The 17,347-nt window shown below is 43.6% G+C and overlaps 1 protein-coding gene and 1 long non-coding RNA gene across 3 annotated transcripts in view; both read right to left on the reverse strand.

The window, feature by feature from the left end:
* Window positions 1-1,097: 1,097 nt before the first annotated feature.
* Window positions 1,098-3,162, reverse strand: LOC144806374 (uncharacterized). The gene has a single exon (XM_078672739.1). The coding sequence runs from the start codon at window positions 3,023-3,025 to the stop codon at window positions 1,244-1,246; it is 1,782 nt and encodes a 593-aa protein (XP_078528865.1). The 5' UTR covers window positions 3,026-3,162; the 3' UTR covers window positions 1,098-1,243.
* Window positions 3,163-3,635: 473 nt separating this feature from the next.
* LOC144806375 (uncharacterized) overlaps window positions 3,636-17,347 on the reverse strand; it is a 46,427-nt gene continuing 32,715 nt past the window's right edge. For both annotated transcript variants that reach the window (XR_013605789.1, XR_013605788.1), the window contains exons 3-4: window positions 4,220-4,390; window positions 3,636-3,985 (exon numbers count right to left, since the gene is read on the reverse strand). This is a non-coding gene — a long non-coding RNA (uncharacterized LOC144806375). The remainder of the gene's footprint in view (window positions 3,986-4,219; window positions 4,391-17,347) is intronic.

The following is a 17,347-nucleotide window of genomic DNA, read 5'->3' on the forward strand; positions in this document are numbered from 1 at the left end:
AACCCGACCTACTTCTGGCACAAGGACGCGTTTGACAAAGAGATCCATAACTTCCTGGAAGAGAAGGGCCAAATGATCCTCCGACATGGGATGAAATCACCACAAACTGCATGACCCTTACACACTCCGCTGCTTGCGGAACTCCGCGTTGACCGCCAGAGTTTTTTAGTCACTTTGCGGAGTTCCTCACTGAGGAACTCCGGATAGGCTTAATCTTATCATGAAAAAATAGATATCAGTCATATGTTAAGAAACAAGGGTGTGTAGAAACCTTTTGGGTGGAGTAAAATTTAAGACATTATTATTGTGATTTTTTGGGCAATTAGTTGATTTTTGCAAGCACTAACACTTCTCTGTGTAAAGTAAAGACCTTGAGAGTTTTGTAACTTTCAGATACTCAAATTGTGGATTCTGTTGCAATTAAAAATATTTCCAGGCCTGAAATTTCTTTGGAGGTTGCATGCGGGCAGCCTAAGTTATCCTGCAAGAGTTTCTTGATGAATTCTATTGCAACTACAATATGTGCTCTCTCATGTAAAGTCAGGTTGTTAGAAGCTTTTCTGCAACTCAAGATACGCCTTACTTTTCACCTGGTGTGGATGTATTTCTCATGTTTAGTGAGATCTCCTTTCTGAGTATAACGTTTCTGGCTTTCCCCTCCAGTATATGGCTTTAGTCCAGTGTGAATTCTCTCACGTGAAATGACATTGTATTCAAGACTAAACCTTATCTGACATTCAGAACACACATAAGGCTTTTTTCCCCCTGTGTGAGTTCGCTCATGTCAAGTGAGAAGTAATTTGTAACCAAAACATTGCTTGCATTTCGAGCACTCCTAAGGTTTTTTCCCAGAGTGGGATCTCTCATGAAGCATAACACTGTCTTTCAGATTCAACCTTTTATGGCATAAGGATTTTCTCTAGTGTGGAGTTTCTCATCGTGAAATAGCATTTTTCTCTGCAGCTTTTCTGGCATACAGAGCACTCATAAGGTGTTTCATCAGTATGGAGTCGCTTATAGTTAGTGAGGCTGTGCCAATCAAATAGGAATTTCTGGCATTCCCAGAAATTGGTAATGTTTTTTCCCTGTGTGCGTCTGCTCATGTAGAGTGAGATTGAGTTTAAAATTGATGCTTTTCTGGCATTCGGAGAACTGAATTATTTTGATGGTGTGTTTTCTTATGGTGCTTGTAACCATCTCTACCTCTGAATATTTTCTGACATTTAGAGCACTGATAATTTATTTATATAGTGTGGATTCTCACATGTTCAGTGAGATGAGATTTTTGGCTGAAACATTTTTGGCATTCGGAGCACTGATAAGGTTTTTCCCCAGTGTGGGTTCTTATATGCTGAGTGAAACGATATTTTACACTGAAACATATCTGGCATTCGGAGCACTGATAAGGTTTTTCCCCAGTGTGGGTTCTTATATGCTCAGTGAGACTGCTTTTTACACTGAAACATTTCTGGCATTCAGAGCACTGATAAGGTTTTTTCCCAGTGTGGGTTCTTATATGCTGAGTGAAACGATATTTTACACTGAAACATATCTGGCATTCGGAGCACTGATAAGGTTTTTCCCCAGTGTGGGTTCTTATATGCTCAGTGAGACTGCTTTTTACACTGAAACATTTCTGGCATTCAGAGCACTGATAAGGTTTTTCCCCAGTGTGGGTTCTTATATGCTCAGTGAGACTGCTTTTTACACTGAAACATTTCTGGCATTCAGAGCACCTATAAGGTTTTTCCCCAGTGTGGGTTCTTATATGGTAAGTGAGACTGCTTTTTTGAATGAAACATATCTGGCATTCAGAGCACTGATAAGGTTTTTCCCCAGTGTGGATTCTTATATGCTCAGTGAGATTGATTTTGTGACTGAAACATTTGTGGCATTCAGAACACTGATAAGGTTTTTCCCCAGTGTGGGTTCTTATATGCTGAGTGAGACTGCTTTTTTCACTGAAACATTTGTCACATTCAGTGCACTGATAACGTTTTACCCAAGTGTGGGTTCTTGTATGTTTAGTGAGCCTTCTTTTGTCACTGAAACATTTCTGGCATTCAGAGCACTGATAAGGTTTTTCTCCAGTGTGGAATCTGACATGTGCAGTTAGAAGTGATTTAAGTGGGAAATCTTTTGGGCATTCAGAGCAATGATAAGGGTTTTCCCCAGTGTGGAATCTCACATGTGCAGTTAGAAGTGATTTATCTTTGAAATCTTTTGGGCATTCAGAGCACTGATAAGGTTTTTCCCCAGTGTGGGTTCTTATATGATAAATGAGATGGTTTTTTTGGCTGAATTTTTTTTTGCATTCAGAGCACTGATACGGTGTTTCCCCAGTGTGGGTTATTGTATGTCGAGAAAGATCTCTTTTGTTACTGAAACATTTCTGGCATTGAGAGCACTGATAAGGTTTTTCCCCAGTGTGGATTCTTGTATGTTCAGTGAAATGTCTTTTTTCATGGAAACATTTCTGGCATTCAGAGCACTGATAAGGTTTTTCCCCAGTGTGGATCTTTGTATGTCGTGTGAGATCTCTTTTTACACTGAAACATTTCTGGCATTCAGAGCACTGATAAGGTTTATCCCCAGTGTGGGCTCTTCTATGCCGAGTGAGACTGTTTTTGTCAAAGAAACATTTTTGGCAATCGGTACACTGATAAGGTTTATCCCCAGAGTGGGTTCTTCTATGTAGAGTGAGTCCTCTTTCGTCACGGAAACATTTCTGGCATTCAGAGCACTGGTAAGGTTTTTCCCCAGAGTGGGTTAATGCATGTCGACATAGACTCGGTTTGAAACTAAACCTTTTCTGGCATTCAGAGCACTGATAAGGTTTTTCGACAGTGTGAATTCTCATCATATGTTCAGTGAGTTTAGATTTACGGCTGAAACTTTTGGGGCATTCAGCGCACTGATAAGGTTTTTCCCCAGTGTGGATTCTCATATGCTCAGTGAGATGAGATTCACGGCTGAAACTTTTTAGGCATTCAGAGCACTGAGAGAGGTTTTTCCCAGTGTGCATTCTCTCAAATTCAGTGAGATGAGATTGATGGCTGAATCTTTTTTGGCACAGGTAACTTTTTTCTGCAACTTGGGTTATTTTGCTTTGATTGGGGCGGGTTTGAACACTGAATTTGTTCTCACAGCCCGTCTTTTTATAAAGTGTATTCCTAGAGTTAATATCTCTATGTTTAGTTTTCTCTTGCTTATATGCCACAGTAAGAGTGAACCCGATTTTAGAGTCGAGCTTGTTTAGATAATGTTCAGCACTTATCTCTAAAAGAAATTGTGTGTAATCTTCTTAACACTTGAATTGAGCAAAATATGTCTGGATGCAGCCCTGTAACACCTGTCGAAATGTTTGTAGCAGATAATAGTCTTTTGGTTATAGCCTCTCCGGCAGCAACTTATTTTGTGACTGAAGTTTTTCTCAAATCTATTATAGGTTCTTAGCAATGCAGTGATAAGGTGTTAGTCTGATATTTAATGATTAAACTGAGAAGTACCTTTTGCACGTAATGGCAGTAACTGAGGACATTAAAACATGCACAGAACTATTGTGGTTCATTAGTCGCAGAACATCAGCTCCTTTTACCCTTTCTTTGTTTGGTGTAAGGTTACGGTTTGTAGTTCTGAAGACGAGAATTTATTTACATTAGCTATGGCGCAACAGTGCTAATTTAATCAGTTTTACATATCACTCCTGCACAACAGATAAGGTTGAGGCGATTTACATAGAATTGCAGAACAGTACACAACAAAAGGGAACAATCTGAGATGGTCATGAACACAATAAAGTGGTGAATTTTTAAGGTTTTCGCCAGAGTGAGCAGAGTAGGTCGAGGTGTTCTATCCCGAGGCAGACAGTCTCAAACTTGCGTAACTGTTTAAAAACGGTTGTTGAACAAAGGTGATTTTCCAATCTTCTGGTTGTTAGCGTGTCAGCTTCGGAGTCTTCTTTCAGCGTCTTTTCTTTGATGGTCTGCAGAAGAAACCTTTTGTTATAACTTTCTTTTATGCAGTGTGTGCTTCCTCTCTGCAATTACATGATGCTTTAGATGAACGTTATTCAGCCATGCTGAGGCAATTTGTCTTTCTGATAATATTTCAGATGAGGATGTTGTGATTGGTCTTTCTGGCATTATTTCTGATGCTGTGTGCACAGATATGACTTTGCTCTGGGTTAATGAAATGCTAAATTAGAGACTTCACTTACAGGTATAGTACTTTCCTCAGCTCCCACTTCCTCGCCACACCTAGGTTTTGGAAATTGTTTAAACTTAGAATGCTGGATGTCCTTCAGTTTTTCAGAATAATCCTTCTTATGGCACTAACATTCAGTTGCCCGGTGCTAAATCTTGCTTTCTTCCTCCGTAATTTCAATCACCTATAGTATTACAATTAAATAGTTAATACATGTAGATTTTCCCAAAAATAATTTACAAGCCATATCAATGCAGAATTGCAGAATTTTGAAAATGTTGAGCTGTTCTTCAGACAGAGCAGAGTATAGAATGGTAGCCTGAGAGTACTTGGATGAGTGAGGATTTGTAGAATTTATTAAGCTCACAAAGGATACATGTACCCTATGGACTTGTAACATTGAATCCCAAAGGCAGACATTAAAGTCATATGGACTGGCACCATACAGATATTTAAAATAGAATACTATTAATTAATTTTTAATGTAGATTTCTGGGATGGAAATTTCTCCTCCACGGACAACAGGCGTTTGCCTCTGCCCTGAGTTACCACCTACTTGTATCTGGTAACCTGACTTTTGAGTTCTGTCCTCTGCCGCAACCAAATCTATTGTGTATTGCGAGGACTATGCCTAGACATATCCCTCAACTATGTCCAGAGTATGAATAAAGGGCAATGAAATTAAGGCGTACTTTCATGTGTTCATTTTATTCCACCTGATTATCAGTTGTTAGGTTTTTCTGCACCTTGATGTACCGGGTGCAGAAAAAATAGGACACCCTTTTTTTCCAGACAGAAATGTTTTACTGAAATGACGCACCAGACTCTGGGTGCAGCAGAAGCAGCCAAGACTCATGCTGTTTTTTTACTAACTGGGGGAAACACACAATTCTTGCCTCTGTTAGAAAATGCTTTCCTCTTCCCACCGGCTTCACCCATCTCCCCCCAACCAACCACATGCATATATCTACCACCTGCTTAAAACAAGTGGTAAATAGAAGCAGAAAAACACTATGAAATAGTGAATGGCATGTGGTTTGACAGGCAGAAGAATCTGTTCCTCGTGGCAACTCCCCAGTCCATGGCGTCAAACTTGTAACTGCACTTTACTGGGGTAAATCTACCAAAAAACAATTACATGAGATTTTTCTGCCACCCCAGTACTGTGCAACTTCTAACAAGGGACTATGAGAGATCTTGGACCGGTCCTGTGACCTGGAGGGTCACACCAAGTGTGCCCTTATTTAAGGCAGAGAACTGTCATGGGTTTAACAGCTAGAGCGGTGGTGGCAATGCACCCTGTTGTAAGGATCAATAGCCTGATGAGATCTTTGCATCATGGTCAGTGGAGGGGCTTTCTACTGACACACCCATGTAATGCTCCATTTCTATACCTGTGCCCAGACTTTGCGCTAACATCAAGTGCATGTTTAGGGTGTTGGTGTGCCTAGCATAAATGCAATGTGAGAGTGCGACAGAGTAAACTGCATCTCCTGCCTGCCAGTTGTGTATACAAGTGGGACCACCTATCCCTCTTTTATACCCTAGTTCAAAGTCCTCTGGTACCAAGGAATAATGTGCTCTACATAGTACTCAGGTGCCTGCTGTGCCACCAGGGATGGTGTCAGCCTGACAGTCTATCTAAGTTGAAGGGACATCACCTGCAGGCTGAATTACTTAATGGAGAAGCTGTGTACCTGTAATGAAGAGCCTAGAAGTCTGCCTATCCAGCAGGTGGACAAGGCTATCCTGGAAGAAGCAAGGTCCGAAACATCCCCGTTATCTGTAGGGCGGGCCGGAAACCCATCCAGCAGGACCAGCTAGTCTGAGGGACACCCCCCCCCCGCCCCGCCAAGACTCTCCCAACAGTTCAAGGCTGAGAATAAAACTCTACGACAACATGATTGTTGAGGCCCAGTCGGACGAGTGTGTGCTGCCAACAGGCCCGTTCAAGGTTGCATTTGCCAAAATCCTAACACAACAGGGTCTGAATCTATTGACTTCCTGGAGAGCCTGTGTTGGGCCTTTAGCTGCTGAATTTCTGTCTAATCTGAGGCCCATGAGGGACTACAACTACTCCAGTGTTGAACACCCTGTCTGAGCTTATGCCTGTGGTCCAGCCGGCCACAGTGTGGGCTCAATTGCTGATGGTTGGGCCTCCAGAGGGGGCTACACTTCAGACAGGCTAGGTGTGACTGCTACCTTGGGACGGCTGATCTTCAGGCAACTGCAAAGAAAAGACAGATTGGGTGCCCTACTGAATGCAGCCCTACATCCAGGACAAAAGCGCTCCACAAAAGCCTGCTGGTGGTTCACTGCTCTCTCGAGTCTTCGGGCGTGCCATTCAAGTGTCGGGAAACAGGAAAAGACCCATACAAGACTGACTCATCCTGTGAAAGGGTAAGACGCTTACGACAGAGCATATACGCATTGGGATGACTGGATTGACAGAACTGACCCTATATTATATTCATGATACTCCTAAATGCCCCTAGAGGGGAAGAGGGGATCAGAACCGGACGCACCTGTCTGCAGCACATGGTAGTCTGGCATGCCTGCACTATCTTTTCACCCAAACTGTCCATAAAGATGATTTTAGAGCCGCTACGCACATAACAGGGGGAATCTCAGACCATTCGCTAGTGGAGGTGCAACTCGATGGTCTTGGTGTGGACTTCATGCTACCCCCAAGGGTTGATCCATAATATTTAAAAGACAAAACGTTCAAAGCTCGTAAGTGAGATGGAGCAGACTTCTATTTTAAGGTGAACGGGCGGCCTGTTGAATCAGCTTGTGTGCTATAGGATGAATTCAAGCCAGTGATCCTTGAGGACACTGACAACAAGGGGACGGAAATACTGGGAGAGACTTCATGAAAGACCTGACCCTGCCAATGCTAACGAATGAGGACCGAGACGCACTAGACCACGAACTGACAGTAGACTAAATATATAAGACAATAAGAACCTTGCAAATAGGGCAAGCGATGGGGCCTAATGAGCTCCCCATAGAATTATATAAAAGCATGATGGATAAAATCAGGGAGTGCCTCCATAGGAGGTTTCAGACTGCCTGAAAATCAGAGGACCAAAGAACGTCTGAGGTGGTGATCATCCCAAAAAAGGACGAACCAGCAACTGAGTGTGGGTCTTATAGACCTATCTCCCTGCTTAATTTTGAGACTAAGGTCCTTGCGTAGGCCCTGGCGATCTGCCTGCAGACAATAATTGCAACAGTGGTTCATCCTGATCAATCGGGATTTATGCCACACCAGGGAACGCGCTTATATCTCCGACACCTTGAAGGTATACCACATGCAACAGGGGATTCCTTTGCTGAACCAGTGGCGCTGCTGTCAAGCTCTTGTATGTGGCCCCTCTAGCGCGCATGCGTGCCAATAAAACAGTCTCCCGAGTCTTTGCCGTCCGACAGGGATGTTCTTTGTCTCCTATGCTCTTCACGCGTGCGTGGGTTCGCCAGGACCTCTCATATGGGGTATTCCAGTTGATCAGGAGTGGGATGAGAGAATCTCCCTCTACGCTGACGTTTTGCTGTAGGACACGTAATCAGCCTTCTCGGTGAACGAATCCTACACATTTTTCACATATTTAGAGATTATTCAGGATATAAGATCAACTGGAAGAAGTCCTTAACATTCCTGCTGGTGGCAGGGACCCTGCGGCTGCACTCTAGGTGCACAGTTCGGGTGACACTACATGGCTTTAAATATTTGGGCGTGTTTATTACAAGAGAGCCACAGGCAGAAACATACTTCCGAAATTAGACCAGCTTTGCTGGGATGCTCCACACTTGCGGGCACTCCCGCTTTCCTTACTGGGCCGGGTGGTCCTATTTAAAGTGATGACCCTCGAGGGTCTCCTGTACATTGTGAAAAAAACGTCCTTTAAGATCCCACCAAACATTTTCTTTCAAAGGGTAGACCGAGAACTTTGGCTCCTGTTGTGGGATGGTGGCACTTCGCGCTGAGTAAGGTGCAGAGGGGAGTTTATTAATGTGGACCGGCGGTCCGGAGCATTCGCAGGTATTACTGGGCCACGCAGCTGGTGGCAGTCAACAACTGGGTTTTTGCAGACCGTGAGGATCCTGCTTAGCTTAGAGCAGCCGGGCGATGTGTGGAGGGGATAGGCGTATGTGTCCTTCACAATCCTACAACAAAGGTATATTAGGTGACTAAAGACGGTTCTGACATTTGCAGGTGGCCACGCTCTGCAAGGTCACATATGGGAAGGGGGGAATTTGCCTGATGCACCCCTACTGGAGGACCAGCTGCTAACTAATCCACTGACCGAAAAAGCAATCTCAACCATCTATAGCAGTGTTTCCCAAACTGTGGTCCGCGGACCCCTAGGGGTCCGTGACACATTCCCAGGGGGTCCGCAGACAGCCGTTTTAAAAGCACTGCAAATGTTCCAAGCATAATTAAAGTTTTCGAGCAACAATAAAAGTGTCAAGACCAAGATAACACCAGTGATTAATGTTCCTGCTGGAGAGAGATGAGTTTTGTCCAGTGGCAGCTTGACTTATTTAATGTAGCACAGAGGGTTAATATGCCTCTTGCAAAGAAAGTGTGCCTATATTTATTTTTTTAACTGTGTTTGATCAGCATAGGTCAATGGGTTACTGCTTTTGTCACAGAGATTCTTTAGTTACTGTGCAGTTTATAAGTGACAATTGTGATCTAGCACAGAGACGTATAAAGCGGCATCAAAAAGATGTTTGCAAACTGCATGGTACAAGATAGTAACTTAAGTTTCTTCCCAGTCTTTCATTATCCTGATGCTGCTAAAAAGGTTTATTTGAATGAAAATAAAGTTTCATTGTTAAAGTCAATGCTAAGCACTGTGTTATGCCTACCAGTATGAATGATGTGAATCCTACAACTAGTGGTCACCTTTGCCTTATGTTATTACATGTATGATTCATTGTCTCTATGGGGCAGATTTACAAGGAAAGTGACTCAGTGAGTGCTGCAAGCCATTTGGCTGTGCTGCACTTAGTCACTTTCAAAGCACAGGATACGACACATTTACCATAGTATGTTGCATCTCAGTGCTCTCCCTGCGCTGGTGCACAAACTGCTGCCATGCGCCGGCACAGGCACCCTTGTACCATGGTGCAAGGATGCCTGCGTTGTGGGGAGATTGTTTATGTTCAGGTAGGATTCCCTTTCTGCACATAAACAATCACTAGAGGGGATTTCATAGTCCTAAACAAAGAGGAGAAATTAATACATTTCTTCTTGTTGCACCTCCCTACGCCTCCCTTGGGGAGGTGTAGCATTCGGACGCATTTCAAGATTCATGATTTCTCGTAAATCTGGAAATGTGTCTGGCTTCATGGGTGTTGTTTGGCCACTACAGGTGTGGCAGGGTATGCTCAGACATGAGTCCCTTGCTCACTGCATCACTAGGATTCAAGCAAGCCAGGCCGACGACGGCTGAAATGCCAGAAACCGGTCCCCGGAAGCTTGTCTCCTTACCAGTGGAAGAATTGGCTTGGTAGTTTGGTCTGCCCTGTTCCCATGAGGCATGGGGTCAGACTAATTTGCATATAGCCAGGTTCTGAACTGGGGTGATGCAGTGAGCTAAAAAACGGTGATGGATCAAGCCCTGATCTATTGACTGGGTATGAGTGTCTAGATTAATTCAGACATTCTATCCATCACCACCCCCTTTTCTGAATGGGAACACTCACAGCAAAACCCATGAAACGCACCTTTCACGCAAAGTCCTGTGTGCAAAGGCGCCATATTTATAAGAACAGGAATAGTCACACAGGGTGGCTTTTCCTGTTCTTATAAATATGGGGTACTAAAATGCGCAGCCGGAGCGTCACTTTTTGTGACGCACAGGTTGCGTAAGGGTCTTGTAAATCTGCCCTATATGTGTGTGTGTTGTAAAGTGCTCTGACATCCTACAATGGTATGAGAGATGCTATAAAACAAATGAAATACATGTGACAGAGGGACTATGGAGAGACAAGAGGCACTGTTGGAGTGTGATAAAAAGGGAATCACTGAAGAACCCAAACAAAGATTATCGTATCCTAGTGCATAGTAAAGTCATCATTTACAATTCTTTTCAAGCTAATACAATTCAATATATAATGATAAATGTGTTGTAGAATGCACTATTGTTTCCTAAGTTGTCTTGGTGGGAGAACCTCCCAAAGTCCCCTTTGTAGTGGTTTGACTCACTCACTGCACTTGGTGTGCACCCTGTGGGGACTGGTCTGAAAACATTTGCCAGGGCTGCTTTGAGTTTCCAGACTGGCCCTGGCAGGATCAGGAGCCTCGTACTGTGAAATAAAACCAACCATTTAAAAGTTAGTCATGGAGATGCAGCACCAACCTTCCCAATAAAGGTTTTTGTTTTTTGCAGATTCTTTCAATATAAAATACTAAAATTCAGGTAATTCGACTATTTGTTTTGTGTTCACACCTGTACTTATTTTTTTCGGATTGCTGTTTAAAATTTAAATTATACAGATTGCTTGGGGGTCCCCGGCTTCCAGTGCTGACTCAATGGGGGTCCTCAGGAGCCAAAACTTTGGGAACCACTGATCTATAGGAAGTTGATCTACAATTCTCTGGTGGCCATTCACCAACTTTTGTGTTTTTCAAAAACAAGCTTCCAAAGCTGAAGTTGGTTTTTAAAAACCAATAACTTATCACCCTCACACCCTTGGAACTTTCTTCCTGATTAATTTTCTCCCAGGAAGTGGGATTCATTTAAAAACAAATTCTCATCACGACTGCCAGGTATTCCCTGGTGGTCCTGAATAAGAGAAAAATACATCAGACTGCTTGATCTAGAGAGGAAGGGCCGTCCGATGTATTTACATCAATGCCACTCAAGTAAGGCTGGACACATGACAATCCAGCTGACTTGCATTAGGTCAAGCAGACCATCCGTTTGTTGGACAGGGTACTCCACCACGCTTGTGAAGGCGTAACCTGCTCACCAAACTCTAAATCAAGACCTTCATCTTGTCTGTGCTATTCATGTATCTCTAGGTCTGCTTCATTATGTCCATCAGTCTTTGTATTATTTACCTGTTATTGAGGCTTGTGTGTTTAGTACAGTGTAATCTTACGGTGTGTGTGGGTTTATTTGAACCCTGCGGTTTCATCTGCACTTGTTGTTTATGCGGTGTAATCACACCCTTGTAATTATAAAAAGTATGTTACAGGCGGCCAGGTGTCTCTTGCCCGTGACTTCTGAGGAAGTAATGGTGCACAGTTAACAGCAGCATCTTTGCAAAGTGTCAAGAGCCTGATTTAGAGTTCGCTGGCCGGGTTACTCAGACACAAACTTGACGGATATCCTGGCCGCCGTATTACAAGCGGCACTAAATATAATATATGGGAGCCTCATTTCTTTCTTTCGCACTTTCTATTTCCCTTGTTTTTATTATCTTTACTAGCTGAACCCGGCCACGCATTGCTGTGGCTCAGTCTGGTTAAATGGAAAAGAAAGAAAAGAGCAAGCGCACGTTTCTAATATGTTTAATTTCACAATGCTTGTGGGTATACAATATTTTTTGTTGTTCCATTGTCTGTGCAGATGTAGAGATTGTCTGGTTTGCCGACTCTAGAACACGCAATAATTGTCCCTGTGAGAAGCAATCCGTGTCCAGATCTAAACCGCACAATTCTAAAGGCCCTGAGCTTTTTTTTTTTTTTTTTACAAAATTGTATTGAAAACCACAGTTTGTAGTACATGTATCATAGCAAGTACTCATGTTTTTTTTGTTTTTGCTGCTTGTTATCCTGTTTTTACCGATATCAATTTGATACATATTTAAATCACATCACATCAGTTAATAGAACAGAAACAATCAGTACAGATGGTAGCTTTTGGACGCATCCTTAAAATATAACATGTAACAGAACCGCAGGTCGCGGTTGCATCGTGTTCTTTTAAATTATGTTGCAAACTGAACCATCTCCTCCCCCCTTCCTCCACCCACCAACTGTCCATCCTAATACATGTAGACTATTGTGTCTATGCGTCCCTTGTAGTTGTTGCGCATCAACCAAATCGATAGGGTCTGTTCTGGCTTTCGATTAAAAACACGTGTGTATGCGACATGCGCGTTTCCGAATCCAACGTTGTGTATATAACAACACGCGCGTATTCGAATCCAACGTCGTGTAAAAATTTTAAAGCAATCAGTGAAGAACTTTTGGAGATTTAAGATTTTGAACAAACAAACACTCTACATTTTTATTTGTCTGTTCGGGTTTTCGATTAAAAACACGCATGTATTCGACATGAGCGTTTTCGAATCCAACGTTGTGTCAAAATTTCAAAGCAATCAGTGGAGTACTTTCGGAGATTAGAGATTTTGAACAAAAAACAGTTACATTTTTATTCATATGGATAGATTTTGCTTTTTTTGTCCTCTCATTTCTTTTTCTGTTTCTCTCTATTCCTGGCATACCTTTCATTCATTTCTTAATTTAAGAATGATTAGCCTCCTAAAGCATTTTATTCATTCATTTGCATTTATTCTTTCCTGTCATGGGGATGACTGCATAGATATCCTTACAAGTAGGATCTTTTGAATTCTGCATGAACCTGTTTACTAATGGTCCTAGTTGAAGTTGTCATTTAGAAGTTAAATATATGTTTCTTATGTGAAGTAGGGAGGGTATGTGTGAGAATGTGTGTGTGAGAGAGCGAGTGTGTGTGTGTGTGTGTGTGTGTGTCTATGTTATGTTATGTTATGTTATTTGTACTTGTAAAGCGCACTGCTACCCTAGGGTGTCCTGGCGCCGAGTACTGGTGACCTGGGGAGCATCAGCTGTTTAGTGGGAGAAGAATCATGTTTTCAAACCCTTGCGAAAAGAAAAATGCTTTGGCGCATTTCTGAGATGAAACGGAAGTTCCTTCAATGCTTGGGAGGCGCAGTGGGGAAAACCTCTGCCTCTCCAGTTAGTTTTCTTAAAGGTGGAGGTTTGGACTAATTTGGATCCGGAGGAACGCAGGAACATACCATGTAAGTCTGGTTTTAAGAAACTCCGGACCAATCTCATTAACCGCCTTAAAGAAGACACAAAATTCCTTGAAGCGTGATCTAGGTGGAACTGGGAGCCAATGCAGTTTCTTAAGTTCTCCTTTGACCGAAGCAAACCTACGGGTTCCCGTCAGCATTCTCGCTGCCGCGTTCTGGACCAGTCCAGACGGGACATAATGAGTGCAGTGACAACCGTCCTTAGGTTGTCTGCCGATAGGAAGAAATTGATTTTTTTGCTGAAGTTACCCGATTAACTTGGTCCCCCATGGTGAGTTTGTTATCCACCAAGACTCCCAAATTTTTAGCTTTCCTAGAGAGTGTAGGGCACGATCCCAGATCCTCCGTCCACCAGTCCGGGATCCAGACCCAGGGATTATTGCCAAATTTTAACACCTCAATTTTAGCTGAGTTGAGTTTTAAACAGTTGGACGACATCCAGGTGGAAATAGAGCTCATGCAATTATAGAACCTCTCCCCCGCCTCCCTCTCCGCTCCCTCCGTCACCGATACCACAATTTGTGTGCCATCAGCGTAGGAGGTGAGCAGGAAACCAAACGACTGGATGACACTGGCCAGGGGTACCACATAGATGTTTAAAAGCGTAGGGCTCAACGCCGAGCCCTGTGGCACCCTGCCGAGCCCTGTTGCCATCTAAATCTACCGTCTGAGCTCTGTCAGACAGGAAGGAATGTAGCAGTTTCCATGCTGAGCCCTTCACACCAATATCAGAGAGCCTGTTCAGCAGGACCTTATGGTGGACCCTATCAAAGGCCGCGGATAGGCCCAGGAGGATTAAGATGGCATTACCTCCCCTATCCACGGCTTCTCTGATTTCCTCGGTTGATTTTATTAAAGCCAGTTCCGTACTGTGAAAAGCTCTAAACCCATATTGCGATGGGTCCAAGGAGTTATTGGCAGAGATAAAGTTGCTGATTTGGCTATTTATTTCTTTTTCCAGTAATTTGGCAGGTAGTAAAAGCATAGAGATAGGACGATAATTAGTCAGGTCCTTGGGGTCAAGAGATTACTTCTTTAGAAGAGGAAGCACAGAGCCTTTTTCCAATTGTTGGGAAAATTCCGGACCGTAAAACTGGATTAAGCAGGGGTGTGAGAGCCGTTCCAATAGTTTCCGGAATTTGCTTAGCAATTCCAGCAGGACACGGATCACTAGGGGCACCCGATTTTATCGTAGACAACAATTTGACCAAATCTGCTTTCTCAATCGGGGTGAAATGCTCCAGTAGTTCTGCCGGGGCACCTAAGCTTCATGATTCTGTTAGAATGAAATCAGTCTGAGTATCATTGATTAGACCATCGAGTGAGGTAATAATTGTTTCTACTTTAGTTTTAAAAAAGCCAGCTATTTTATTACAAAATTCTGCATCCCCCTGTTTCTTTGGAGTGGCAGGGTTCGCTAGTTTAGAAATCCCATTCCACTTTTAAAAAAGCCTTCCTTGGAGTCATCGGACCCGAGTAACTTTCGTCTAATTTCCCAGCTTCCTTTTCTGGCTAAGGTTACTGAGGCATATGTGAACTCAGTCCTGGCAGAATCTGTCGAGCATTTCAAGTGGTGGCACCACCGTTTCATTATCACACACATGCTATTAAACATGGGGTTCCTCAGGGCTCTATATTGAGCCCTGCACTTTTTAACATCTTTGTACAGCCCCTAGCCCTGCTGGCAAAAAGCAGAGGTTGTCATTTGTTTCATACGCCGATGACACCCAGCTAGTCATCACTTTTTAGAGGAACTGCCAAGACAATCTCATCACATTGAAAGAGGATTTGGTAGCTATCCCTGACTGGATGGCAGCTAATTGTTTACAGCTGAATGCTGCCAAGTTAGAAATTCTAGTGCTGGGGAGAGACAGCTCCCTCTGGTCAGAACAGTGGCGGCCTGTCAAACTTAAACCCGCACCCCAGCAAAGAAGGCTGTAAAAAATGTGGGCTTTTGGATCGATAGCGAACTTTCATTTGATGTGCAATCCAAGGCCCTGGCTGGATCCTGCTTTGGTCTCCTAAGAGGGTTGAGGCCCCTACTTGACTATTTTGCACCAAAAGTTCACCAAACCATCCTTCAGGCTACAATTTTGTCAAGGCTGGACTATGGGAACTCCTAATATTTAGGCGTCAACAAGTCCTGTATTGTCCGCCTGCAGAGAATCCAGAACCCAGCAGCTCGCGCCCTGCTAGCTTTGCCCAGATCTTGCTCAGTCTCGCACCTTCTGCCTAAATTGCACTGGTGACCGATAGCGAAAAGAATCCAGTTTAAGTCTTTGTGTGGCCCATAAAATATTGAGCTACCAAGAACCGCAGATTATGGCGGATCTGCTGGCCCATTATGTACCGAATCGCCTTTTGCGTTCGGCTAATGCGGGCTTGGCTTGCACTTCCCGTTTTCTCAGAGCTAGAGCGGACGGTCGATCATTTAAAGTTCAGGCGGCACGCCTCTGGAACTTCTCTTCCTACATCTATCAGAGGACTCCAGAACCATCTGGCCTTTCGTAAAGCGTTAAAGACCTGGCTCTTTCCAGCTTAGGCTCTTCTTTTTCCTTTGAAGTGTTTCAGCCATGGCTTAGTTAGCGCTGGGACACCCCGTCACTGGGGCAGCTATGCGCTTTATAAAACTTAAAAAATTAAAAATAGTTCTAAACAATTCTTTGGAGTTGGATTTGGCCATGGTACTTTGTAACGAGAAGTACTCTTTTAACTGGAAATACAAGTTTTGTAATTCTCCTTCTCTGCTTTGTCATAAAATTTCTGCCAATTCATCTCTGCATGTTTACAAACTAATTTCTTGGCCCTGAGCTTATCCGAATACCAGGGAGCGGTTGGAGAGGCCCGTTTGGGAGTCCATTTTTTGTGAGAAACAAGCTGATCACAGGCATCCAAAAGCCAATTATTATAAATGGTCGCGGCCTCCTCCACATCCAGCGGGAGCTGGTACATTGAGTTTTCCAAGACATTTCCCAGTCCCTCCACATCCAGCTTGTCTGAGTGTGAGTCTCAATATAGTATACCATAGTGTGCAGGGAGTCCAGTGGATCCCCAGAGATTTTCCAGAGGCTAAAGTAGATAATACTAATGCTCTTTTGTGGTAGTGTGGGGGAGCAGTTAGATGTATCCGAGGGTAGTGTTAAGCATTTGTTGTACACACAGTGGCAATAAATGACACACATTGTTATACACACAGTGGCAATAAATGACACACTGTTGTACACACAGTGGTAATAAATGACACACACTCAATGAATAAATCTGAGACAAATTTATAAAATGATACTTGGTTAGATTTATTTTGCAGAACCACAGAATTTCATCTTGAATAAATATGTTTTGCAATAGAAATACTGTTCAATATAAAAAAGTGGATAATTAGTGCAATTTTCAGACTTTGCAATGGTAACCTATGGGGTGAAGAAAACATTCAACATACGTATAGGCAATACTTACAAGACCATTCTTCGGAAGTTAAGGTTAGTATTGGACAAGGTTCAGTTCAGAACCAACAGTGCACCACCAGCGGCACGTGGGCGCCCGGGTGCAGGTGCAAGTTCAAGGTTGGAAACCCAATACAAATTAAGGGGGACTAGAGCAATCGGACAGAGGCTGCTTACAGGTAAGTAACTAGGTGGTCAGGAACTGAAGTTCATGGACTGGGGATGCCACCTAAAAACTAGATTTAAGGGTGTTACCATGGAGTGACAGGTAGTGTCCAATGGGCCCTTTGCCTGGGGTGTCTACGCCCTCTAACATGCCCACCTTCCACGAGAGGACACAGTCCTAGCCCTAACTGAATAAGTCCCATCATCTTCAAGATGGTGGGCACTGAAAAGTGTACTTGACCTAGCCTCCAGCACCCGAGAGGTGGAGTTGGTAGAGGGGGGCACATCTCCTCTTCCATCAAGGGTTTCCCACCTGTCCTGCCGCCAAAAAGGGGGTGAGGACAGGATGGAGGCCAGCTCCTTCGAACAGGAGAGGCTAAGGTCGCATTACAAAGGAGTCAAGACCTCTGACGCTCCCCACCACGAATGGCTCTTCCTGTCCAGGGGGGGGTCTGAACACCTCCACCCAGGAAAGGCATTGTTCTCAGCCTCAG

This window comes from Lissotriton helveticus (assembly GCF_964261635.1).
Source record: "Lissotriton helveticus chromosome 1_1 unlocalized genomic scaffold, aLisHel1.1 SUPER_1_unloc_67, whole genome shotgun sequence".
In the NCBI taxonomy this organism is placed as follows: Eukaryota; Metazoa; Chordata; class Amphibia; order Caudata; family Salamandridae; genus Lissotriton; species Lissotriton helveticus.